General features: G+C 44.5%; 1 protein-coding gene across 2 annotated transcripts in view; it reads right to left on the reverse strand.

The window, feature by feature from the left end:
• The window catches only part of PCNX2 (pecanex 2), a 383,347-nt gene that overhangs the window by 274,570 nt on the left and 96,212 nt on the right, over positions 1–12,565 (reverse strand). For both annotated transcript variants that reach the window (XM_075267754.1, XM_075267755.1), the window contains one exon: positions 6,857–6,987. In XM_075267754.1, the coding sequence (XP_075123855.1) occupies positions 6,857–6,987 (131 nt within the window). The remainder of the gene's footprint in view (positions 1–6,856; positions 6,988–12,565) is intronic.

The following is a 12,565-nucleotide window of genomic DNA, read 5'->3' on the forward strand; positions in this document are numbered from 1 at the left end:
CAGAGTTTTTGGCCCTTGGGGTGAGTTGAGCCTTTAACCAGCAGTGTTTTTGGCCCTTGAGGTGAATTGAGCCTTTAACCAGCAGTGTTTTTGGCCCTTTGGGTGAGTGGAGCCTTGCACCAGCAGTGTTTTTGGCCCTTGGGGCGAATTGAGACTTTAACCAGAAGTGTTTTAGTTTTTGGCCCTTGGGGTGAATTGAGCCTTTAAACAGCAGAGTTTAGTTTTTAGCCCTTGGGTTGAATTGAGCCTTTAACCAGCAGTATTTTAGTTTTTGGCCCTTGTGGTGAATAGAGCCTTTAACCTGCAGAGTTTTAGTTTTTGGCCCTTGGGGTGAGCCACGGCCTACACTGACTGCAGAGTTTGACCTCTGCTCCAACGCAGGCGCGATGACATTAGCGCCAGCAGTCAAAAGGAGGTGGATGCCGGTGGCTCTTCATGGGTAAGTAAAAGAGTCTGTCTGTCTGTCTGTCTGTCGTACTAAAGAGCAGACCGACGCTGGATGCATAGTGTGGAGCATATAATACTAGGGGGGTACTAGGGAGCATATAATACTGGGGGGGATGCGTAATGAGGAGCATATAATACTGTGTGGGGTGGTACTGAGGAGCATATAACACTGGGGGGCGTACTGAGTAGCATATAATAGGGTCAGGGGATAATCATACACATTAGGGAGAGTGTGTGCCTACATAGGGATACGGAGACTTACAAGTCATTCCGCTAGAGATTCTGGGTAAAAAATATGCAAATCTAGGAGAACAGTGCCTCTATATGCTGCCCTCTAGGGACAGCCCCCTTAACATCATAGCTGGGAATCTGTTCCTTTTGTAATAGAAATACTAATTTGGCAATAAACCCCACATCATGTCAGTAGGCTTATTAACTGAGTCATGCATGATGTTAAGGGGGCTGTCCCTAGAGGGCACCAAACAATAAGCCCGGGACAAGGCATCCGCATTGCCTTGCAGTTTCCCGGCTCTGTGCTCCACTGTGAACTTAAAATTCTGAAGTGACAAGAACCACCTAGTCACCCTGGCAACTCTTTGGCTATTAACTTTGCTGACGTGTGCCGTAGAGGGATGGCTTCAGGATATCGGGTAGCATAATCCATGACTACCAAAATATGCTGATGCCCTAAAGGATCTACCAAGTCTATGGCAATCCTTTCAAAGGGCACCTCAATAATGGGCAGAGGTACCAGGGGGCTTCAAAAATGTGCCATGGGGGCATGCAACTGACACTCTGGACATGTTTCACAAAACACTTTAACCTCATGATATACCCCTGGCCAATAAAAAACGCTGCAATATGCGGTCTAGCGTCTTTGTAGCACCTAGGTGATAAATAAATAAATGAATGAATAAATAAATAAATAAATAATTAAATAAATGTCCTTAGGTTATAGACACCAGATAAATAAAACACAGGAACCCAGTTAGTTGGTTACATCTTCTAGTGCCTCATTAAGGCCAGCTGGGGAAATAGATCCAAAACATCTCCTTTTTGCATAGAGTTTTGAACCTGTTACTGCAAGTTGGAGGAATGTGGTCAATTGGTGTTACAGTAAAATTTTCGAAAGAGCCATTATGTACCAGGGCCGCATGCCTAGATACGCTATGCTTAGGGAATTTATTGACCACATTGGAACGATGTTTGTTGAGTCTTTCCCTCAGAGTTCTGATTGTTCGCCCCACATACTGGAGTCCACATGGACATTCCAAGACATAAATGATATAATTAGAGGAACAGGAAAGATGATAAGGAATTGGGAAGACTTCACTCGTTGCTGAGCTCTTAATTTCTTTCACATTGTTGGTGATGCTTACACAACATTTGCATTTGGGGTGGTGACATTTATAACTTCCCAATAAATTCCCTTTCCCATAATCTGGACACGGTTCTGATTTTGAGTTCTTTAATCGACTGGGGGCCAATGCGTTCTTGAGAGTGGAGGCTCTCCGAAAGGTCATTCCTGGTTTCTTGGGGAGAATGGATTTTAAATATTGGTCTTCACATAGGATGAATCAATATTTTTCCAAGATGGAACGAATGTTTGGGTGTGCTGCATTGAAGGTGGTGATGAAATTAAATTTGAATTTCTGCGTGGTTGTTCTTTTATTAGAAATGAAACATTCCTTCTGTGAGTATTTCTTGGCTCTTTCTTTTGCTGCTCTGACAAGCCTCTTTGGGTAATTCTTGTTTAGAAATCTGTCAGAGAGAACCTTACTTTGTATGGAGAAGTCTATATCTTTGGTACAGTTCTGTCACACTCTTTTGAACTGTCCAAACGGTACGTTATCTCTCCATTTTCTGTAGTGTAGGCTCTTATACTCTAGAAGACTATTGCAGTCCACTTTTTTGAAATGTGTTTTAGTTGAGATCTTATCTTTTTCAGCTATAAGAACCAGGTCGAGATACGTAATTTCTTTTTCATTCGTTTCTCCAGAGAGTGTTAGGCCCCATTGGTTGTTATTCAGTTTGCCTGTAAATTCCCTGAATTCAGCTTCACTTCCATCCCAGATGAACATCAGGTCATCGATAAATCTTTTATAAAAGATTATCTTGTTTGACCATTTGGTGTTTGCATAAATAAGTTCTTCTTCGAATTTACCCATATACAAGTTCGCATAACTTGGCGCAAAACGCGTCCCCATGTGTCTGGAGATAGATGTCACCCTCGAAGGTAAATGCATTATGAGTTAGTATAAATTCAATACTGTTAAGTATGAATTCCTTCTGAATATCTGGTATATTGGGATCTTCCGCCAAGAAGGTCCCTATAGCTTCCAGACCCTTTTGATGTGGAATATTGCTGTATAGGGCTGCAACATCGAGAGTCGCCTATCTATAGCTCGCCTTCCAAGGAATGTCCAAGAGCATGGTGATTAGGTGGGGAGAGTCCTTGAGATGTGATTTTAATTTAGTTACGAATGGTTGTAGTAGAACGTCCACGTATTGAGATAAATTCCTTGTTATCGCGTTCATCCCTGATATAATGGGCCTTCCAGGGGGGTTGTTGCGGTCCTTATGGACTTTTGGGAGATGGTAATATATAGCCAGATCGGGGTTTTTTGCCCAAAGAAATTCTTTTTCTTTTTTCTGGAGGATGCCTTTGGAAGCAGCGTCTTGTATTAAAGAAAAATATTCTTTAAGATGTTCAGATGTGGGGGTCACAGGGTAATAGCTGGTAGTAATTCGAGTCTGACAAGATTCGATTAGCTTCTGCTATATAGGTGGATTTGTTCTGTAAGACCACGCCACCGCCCTTATCTGCATTTCGAATAACAATCCCATGGTTGGATTGCAATGATTTAAGGTCTACTTTTTCAGATTTACTCAGATTACTTGTATGGTTGGGTTGTCTCCTAGGAATATCCCTGAACTCCTTTGAGACTAGTGTATAAAAAGTCTCAATATGACTTCCTTTATGTTGTATGGGGTTAAAAGTGCTCTTCGGTTTCAAATGGGTGTTAACGGGCCCAGAGCGTCCAGATGTTGAACTCATGTTTGGGTCATTATGAGTTTCCTGACCTCTATTTTTAGTAATCGCAAAGTGTCTAGACAATGTGAGTTTGCGTATAAATTGGTTTAAGTTTATAAAAAGCTGAAGGTCATTGAGAGGTTGATCAGGGCAGAAGGAGAGGCCCTTAGCTAGAAGCCTAGTCTCTGCTTCTGTTAATTGATGATCTGATAGATTAAAAATATTGGATCCTAGATCCGATTTCTTTTGGGACTGGGGCTCAGGGTTGATTTTGCTTTTGCCTTTGGACTTTCTCCTACCCCTGCAGCCCCTCCTTCACCTAAAAAATGGACCGATGGATCGGTTTCAGAAGTTTTCCTCTTCAGACTGACCGGACTATAATAATCTGAAATTTTTGTAAAATTAGCATTTTCCCTTACTTGTATTGTAATTGAAAACACAAAATCCCACACAAAACCAATATGTAAAATGTAATAAAGTTTATTTGTAATCACTAAAATGGAAAACAGACAACTAACAATACATAGGGGGATGCAAATACATCAGGGTACTAGTATACCATCACAGTGGGTAGGTGAATATACAAATGTATACAAAGGGCAAAGTCATGTAGCAATGTACAGATCATTAAATCAGTGCTGGAAGATATAAATGGTGTAGAATACATCCCAAAAATATAAAACTACCTGCTACCATAACTGAAAATCACATGACAAACATATTATATAACACCCATATAATATCACATACCACGCTGTATAATGGACCCGACGCGCATTTTACCCACTAAACGTCAGGGCTTCGTCAGGGGACAGTATTTTATTGTATGCACAGTATGTGCGCAGGAGGAGATTCGGAACCTTGATATCTAATCTATGTTGCCAGTGGGTAGAAAATAGAACATGCTCACAGGGTGTGTGAGAAGAGGGCCCGCGCACCCCATCACTGCTCTGTAAGTACAGTACAACTATACAGGGCAAGAGACTATGGAACAGTATCTGAGGGAGGGGGACTACAACCTGTGCCATTAGCTAACTATTAGAGAAATAATCCCCACCACCACCACCCCAGTAATGGCATTCATTTGGTTGGCTGGACTATAACCTGTCTATGTGTGTGTTTGGGGGGTGGGCACTATTGCTGTAATAGTTAGCTAATTGCACCCCACAGGTTATAGTCCCCCCCCCACACACACACACACACACACACACACATACCATTCCATATTCTCTAGCATTATTTATGTGGGGAAAGGAATTATCACCAGTGGTGGCAGCTATTAGTGCCCTATTACAGTAATAGTGCTTATGTGGAAGGAGGGGCTATAACTAATGGAGGTGGGCAATATCACATGGGGGTGGCCCTGAAATCCAAATTCCAACACCAACAAGTAGATCAGTGGCCTCAGCGGTCACAGAAAAGGACCTGAGACATCACCACGTCTTTACCTGTGACCGATGCGGCATTATTGATTTAACCCCTTCCCGCCGAAGGCATTTTTTGATTTTCGTTTTTCATTTTGGACTCCCCTCCTTACAAACTCCATAACTTTTTTATTTCTCCGCTCTCAGAGCCATATGAGGTCTTGATGTTTGCGAGGCAAATTTTTCTTCATGACGCTACCATTATTTATTCTGTACAATGTACTGGGAAGCTGGAAAAAAAATTCAGAATGGGGTGGATTTGAAGAAAAAGTGTATTTGTGCGATTTTCTTATGGGCTTTGTTTTTACAGCGTTCACTGTGCAGCCAAAATGACATGTCACCTGTATTTTATGTTTCGGTACGATTCTGGAGATACCAAATTTATATGGTTTTATTTACATTTTAAAACCTTAACAAAAATCCAAAACTGTGCCAAATTTTTTTTTTTTCTAAAAGTTGCCATATTCTGACACCCATAAATATTTTATACTTCCGTGTACGGGGATGTTTAGGGCGTCTTTTTTTGCAGGGCTGGGTGTACTTTTTAGTTATACCATTTTGGGGAATTGGTATTGCTTTGATCATTTTTTTTATTCAAATTTTTATCAGAGACAAAAAAGTAAAAAATTGGCGGTTTGGCACTTTAGATTTTTTTTTTTTCCCATTACGGTGTTTACCGTACAGGAAAAATATTTTTATAGATTTGAAGAGCGAGTGTTTTCAGACACAGGGACACCTAACATGTATGTGTTTCACAGTATTTAACTACTTTTATATGTGTTCTAGGGAAAGGGGGGGGGTGATTTAAATTTGTAATACTTTTTAATTTTTCTTATTTTTTTTTTTTACTTTTTTTTGCAATTAGTAGACCCCCTAGGGATCTTGAACCCAGGGGGTCTGATCACTATTGCAATACATTACAAAGCTAATGCATTGCAATATATTGCAAAAAATCGTCATAGAGCAGCCTGCAAAAGAAAGTCACTACAGACTGGCTGGGGAGCCTTTACAAGGCTCCCAGCTGTCATGCCAACGTGACTTCGGCCCTGGAGCATGCTTCAGGCACTAGCGATCACTGTCAAAATGGCGGTGCCCATGCGCTACCAGGAAAATGGCGCATTGGTCAGGTTTGACCGAGGGGATGGAGGGGTTAATGCCTCTGATTGGTGCGGGCAACGACCGGGGGCATCAGCGCTGGGTGTCTACTGTGTAAAACAGACACCCGACAACTATGGCGGCCGCCCGACTCCCATGGCTTGGGAAAGCACCCATAGTCGGCGCAAAATGGCTGTTGCCTCTGCCTTTCATGCTATCTCTCCCTCCCTGCATGTTTTTATTCATGTACCGAATAAAGGACTATTTTTTATGACGATACCGTCTCTGGGTGAGTACCCCCCATTTGTTTTCTCCTTGCTACATACCATACAGATAAAAGGCTGACAAACTAGACAAATTAAGTGGGATCAGATGATAAACTGATGTGCATACGTAGCTCCGAAGTCTTCCTCAGTGACATATGTCAGGAGACAGATGGCATGTGTATTTTGGATTTCAATATGTCTAGTCCTAACAGAGGAAATACAATACCTGTAACAACATACTACAAGGTTGTAGGTAATCCATGTAACGCTGTATGGCTTCTTTGTATGACACCATATTGGTTAAATATTCTAGCCTAAAAGTAGTTTTATAATGTGAGACTAAAAAGAATCTCAGTAAATTTACTTAGGAATTTTTTTTAGTTTAAAATTAAATTATTTTTATTAATGAACAATGGGTAACAGAAGACTTACTGTATGCAAGTACTGAGTTTTTCCCTTTAACCCAAAAATTGGCCTCAAGCTTTTGTAAATATCTTTGCCCATTATTTTTCCTTCGTTATTTAAACTTGATGTATGTCTAATTCTCAAAGAAAATAACATACAGTGGTATTTTAGGATCTCAGACTCACCTTTGCTTAATTGTGCGTTTTCTTGCATAGAGGCAATGGTTCCATAAAGAACTTTTAAGGCTGTACTATCTTGCTGTGATGGATGAACACATGTAACTTCACAGACAATCTTTTCTCTCGTGATCTGGCAACTTAGAAAAAAAAACAACATTTTCAGTCAAAACAATATACTGCATCAGTATATTGAATATAGTTTCCCTGTCGTCCCTACCAGCGGCACAACTGGGGTATTTTCTGCCCCTGTGTGCTGGTAGGACAGGCGGATTTTTAATTAGCCAGTATTAATTTCACATGGCTAGGATCCCTTAAAAGGACACAGCTTCTTCCCCCAAAACATGTTTTTTTTTCTGTCCTGTGTGGACCAGCACAGGTGGAGAGGACGTTGTGTCCTAAGGGATCAGGTCTGAACAGTTACCTGGCCCGGTGTTTGTTTCCACAGCTTCCTTGCAACATGCTTCCAGCAAAGATTATTAAGATCATTTTCTAAAAGGCCCCCAGCAGACCTATGGTCACTTACCTCGCTTTGGAGTCATGTCGGCCATTTTCGGAGCTGCTGCCGGCTCTCCACCCTCCCTCAGGAGCCGGCCATGCTTGTTCTCAGGCGGAGCCTCATTGAGCTTCCCTGTTTCCGGCCGGTCACATTTGCGGTTGTGTACTTCCGGTACGGCCCGCACTTCCTGTGAGGCCCTGCGACCAAAAAATTAAGTTCTTCCCGCTGCTGGTTAGGCTGCATGGAGTAGAAGGATCAGGGGGATGGACACTTAGTGTGTTCCTGGGAAGCCCTGAAAGTTGGGTTCCTATAATAAGGGATCTGTGGCCTCCACCTCTGAAGTAGTGACATGGGTCAAGGAGTACATGGTGAGTAACCATATTTGTGACGCAGAACCTTGATTTCTGCTGAAACTGTTATTACGTTCCCTCTATTTCAGGATGATTCCCTGAAGGACATCCATGAGTCTTTATCTCAGCTGACAAAAAAACAAAGGCTGGATAAGCCCTCTGAGTCCCTACCATCCCTGGAGAGGCTCCAGGTGGATGATGAGGGGGCCTCTTCAGATGACCCATCCTCTGATACCAGCAGGCCCATTTTTTATCGGGACAAGACCCATAAGCTGCTGAGGTCCATCCGGTCGTTGGACCAGGATGCAGAAGGGGAAGCTTCCGCGTCCACCTCTGATAGGCAGAGGGCCTTTCAAGTGGACGCTTTCCTGGTCGGCCTTATGGAGCGTGAGTGGAAACAGCCTGAGAAGGCCAATGTTACATCCAGGGCCTTCAAATCTGTTTACCACATGAACCCATCACAGCTGGATCGGTGGGGCCCCCCACCTTAAGTGGACCTGGCTGTTTCCAAACTCTCCCGTAGAACTGTCGTTCCCCTGAAGGATGGTTCAAATCTCCAAGATCTCCTGGACAGACTAGTCGAGTCTACTCTTAAAGAAGACTTATTCTTGCGTGTCCGCCAAAGCATCAGTGGCCATAGCTGACATAGCAGCTGACAGTCTGAAGGCGCGTCTGGATCGCCTCAAACGCGATATTGATTCCGGGGTGAACAGGGATGATATCCTAGCTTCCATGAGTGACCTTCGCTTAGCTTCGGATTTTCTCTGTAAGTTGTCGAGACAGTAGCTTAAATTGGCTTCAAAATCCATGGCCCTGACCACCGCTGCCAGGAGGCCTCTCTGTCTGAAGCCCTGGCGGGCGGACGCCGCCTCTAAGTTCGCCCTATGCTGCCTCCCCTTCCAACCGGGGAAGGTTTTCGGCCGAGGGCTGGATGATCTTATGGAGGGGCTAGCCGAGGGGTGAGGTAGGTCTCTTCCTCAAGCTGCTAGGGGCAGGAGGGCCCCCTCCACTAGAGGGCGGGGCTATCGCCCCCAACAGTCCCAGAGACGACCTGGTTATCATCCAAGAGGTGCAGGACAGGGGGGTTCCAGAGAGGAGCCCAAAAGAAACCTGCTTTTTGACGGGATGCAGCTCCCTGTGACCTTTCGTTCCGTAGGAGGACGGCTTTCGGGATTTCTCACGGCCTGGCATTTAACCATCTCAGACCCCTGGGTCCTTCAAATCATCCATCAGGGCTATGCTATAGAATTCTCCACGCCTCCTCGCGACCGATTCATCATCACCTGGTCCACCTGGCTCCTCAACAAGCCTGCCTAGAAAAATCAGTGGCAGAGTACATCACAAAGGGGGCCTTGGAAAAGGTCCCTCCTTCAGAAGTAGACCGGGGAATTTATTCACCAGTTTTTCTTGTCCCAAAATCTACAGGAGGCTGGCACATGATAATAGATCTGAGGTATCTCAATCTCCACATCAAACAGAAGCCCTTCAGGATGGAGTCCATAGACTCAGTCACAACATTCCTTCAGCAAGAAGAATTTATGGCTACTCTGGACCTGAAAGACACCTATCTTCATATTCCCATCTACCCGCCACACCGAAAGTATCTTCGAATCTCTGTATTCATATCTGGTCTCAGGGAGAAACTACAATTCACTTCTCTCCCCTTCGGCATATCATCAGCCCCCTACGTTTTCACCAAGGTCATCGCTCCAGTCGCCGCTGCACTCAGACTGCAAGGCCTTTTTGTTGTTCCTTACCTCAACGACTCCACCACCTCCAGATAGCCATCTCCCTCTTGCAGAGGTTGGGCTGGCTCATCAATTGGGAGAAGTCAGAAATCGTGCCGTCTACCCAGAAAAGATTCCTGGGATTCATCATAGATTTGCAAAAGATGCAGATCTTCCTAACCAGCCCGAGGAGAGCAAGAATAAAAGCCACCGCGCAATTCCTTTTGCGGACCCGCTACGTGTCAATACGCACTGCTATGCAAGTTCTAGGCCTGATGTCGTCCTCAGCCAAGGCGGTCCCTTGGGCTTTATGGCATTTGCGTCCCCTTCAGATGGAAGTGTTGAGCGCCTGGAACAAGTCTCCACGGGGATTGCACAAGAAGATCTGCCTTTCTCCCACTACTTGTCTTTCCCTCAGATGGTGGAGACATCTGAAAGACGGAGGGTCCTCGGTTCAACCTCGTTGGACCCTGTTGACAACAGATGCATCCCATACGGGGTGGGGAGCCCATCTAGACGACAGGACTATCCAAGGTCATTGGAGGAATCCAGAGGAAGGAACATCCAATCTGAAAGAGCTAAGAGTGGTTTACCTGGCTCTATGTCACTTCGCCCCCTTTCTCAAAGGGAAGGCAGTGAAGGTGCAGTCAGACAATATGACCACCATGACATACCTCAACAAACAAGGCGGCACCAGATCTCCAGCCCTACTGAACCTTATTTTTACGTGGGCAGAAAAGAACCTGTCCCACTTATCTGCTGTTCACATCAAGTGCTCCCTGAACATAGTAGCGGATTAGTTGAGTCGGGGTATTACTGTATCAGGAGAATGGTCTCTCAATCAAGACGTATTTCAATAGATCGTCCAGAGATGGGGTCTCCCGGAGGTCGATCTTATGGCAACCCGACTCAACACCAAGGTAAGGATCTTCTGCTCTCTGTACCAGGAGGACAGTCCCTTGGCAGTGGATGCCCTGTCCATCCCTTGGAGGTTCAGGCTGGTATACATCTTCCCTCCAATTCCTATCATACCAAGGGTATTGATGAAAATAAGACAGGACCAAGTCTCGGGAATCGCCATAATCCTGTTCTGGCCAAAAAGGACTTGGTTTGCCCAGCTCATGTGGATGAGTCAAGGCGTGTATTGGAGGCTCCCCCCCCCCCTCCCAGATCTGGTGACCCAAGGACAGCTGAGATGCCAGGATCTGAGGAGACTCAACCTGACAGCCTGGAGGTTGACCAGTCCTTATTAAGAAATAGAGGACTGTCCCGGAAAATCCTAAAAACCCTTGCTAGCGCCAGAGCTGAATCTACAAACCGGAGCTACCGTAGGATCAGTAACATTTTTAATGCCTGGTGTCTTGAACATGAAGTGGACTCCTCCCCCCCGTGAGGGTGATCCTGGACTTTCTTCAGGATTATCTAGACAAAGGACTGGCTGCCTCTGCCCTGAAGGTACATGTTGCCACTTTGTCCACCTATCTGGGGAGGTGTTTGTCTCAGGATCCTTTGATGAGCACCTTTATTAAAGGGGCAACTAGGCTGAGACCAGCAGTTACTGCTCCCGTTCACCAATGGGACCTTACTTCGGTCCTTTCGGCACTGTGCATCACTCCCTTCGAACCTCTGGAAGAGGTGGACCTAAAATTTTTGACTTATAAAGTCGCATTTCTCCTCGCAATAACATCTACAAAGAGAGTGAGTGAGCTCCAGGCACTTTCTTCCGAACCACCCTACACCTCGTTCTTCGAGGACCAGGTGCAACTCCGGTTCCTCCTGGGGTTTAAACCCAAAGTGCCTTGAAGTACAAACATAAATCAGCTCATTTGTTTGCCTGTCTTTTACCCATCTCACTCCTCTCCAGAAGAGGAGAAGTTTCACACCTTAGATGTGGTCAGATGCCTTCAAATTTATTTGCAGCGCACTCGCCCCTTCAGAAGGTCTGAAAACCTTCTGATCAACTACCTTGGAAGCCGGGAAGGCCTCAAGGCATCAAAGCCGTCTATAGCACGCTGGGAAAGAGAAGCCATAAAAGCTTCATTTACAGCCCTAGGGTTACCGCCTCCTGCCCTTCTCAGGGTTCATTCAACCAGGGCTGTGGCTACTTCCTGAGTGGAGAATAGGGTGCTATCTCTGGACCAGATTTGCGCAGCTGCTTCCTGGTCTTCGGAGACCACGTTCATAAGCCACTACCGTCTGAGCTCTCGCTCTACCAAATCTACTGCCTTTGGGTGAGCTGTCGTAAACTCAGTCTGCAGTCAACTCCCGCCCTGAAGGGATTACTTGGTATCTCCCCAGTTGTGCCGCTGGTAGGGACAACAGGGAACAAGTGATTATGAAGATAATCTTGTTTCCATTAGTCCTAACAGCGGCACAAGACTTCCCACCCTATTTTAAAAGAAAAAAAAACAAAGGGAAAACCACAAAATGTGTTATATGCTTATGCTTGATGTTGTTATATTACCTGATTTTGCTCTGGTATGTACACGTTTTTGGGGAGGAAGCTGTGTCCTTTTAAGAGATCCTAGCCATGTGAAATTAATACTGGCTAATTAAAAATCCGCCTGTCCTACCAGCACAGAGGCGCAGAAAATACCCCAGTTGTGCCGCTGTTAGGACAAAGGGAAACAAGATTATCTTCATAATCACTTGTTACTGGAGACCCCTCTCCTTTGAATTGCTGTTAAAGTAATCAGATTAATTAATTATGAGTGACAAATGCCATCAACACATTAACACATCTTTAGGAATACAACAGATGTTAATGACATTGCCCCTGCCCCTCCATCACTAGATTAGGAAAGGGTGGGACACTGTTTAATTGATTTATAAAAATCTGCATCTGATTCCCTAATAATTTGTAGTTATTTAGTGATTAATTGTACACTCAATAAAAGATTTATGTTAGGGATCTTGTTGAAGTAGATAGAAGGGTCATAAATTGTCAAAGACATATTGTCAAGTAAATAATAACTGGTATTATTGGACCGGTTATTTTATGAAATGCTGCTTTGGGATAATGTACATAGTCCAACATATAGGGCAATAAATAGGAGTGGGAGTTCCTGGGAATGTTCATTCCCGCTCATAAGCTGCATTTCCATACAGCACTCATTGCTACTGTATGATTAACAAACTGGTC

This window comes from Leptodactylus fuscus, chromosome 3 (genome assembly GCF_031893055.1).
Source record: "Leptodactylus fuscus isolate aLepFus1 chromosome 3, aLepFus1.hap2, whole genome shotgun sequence".
NCBI classification, from domain to species: Eukaryota; Metazoa; Chordata; class Amphibia; order Anura; family Leptodactylidae; genus Leptodactylus; species Leptodactylus fuscus.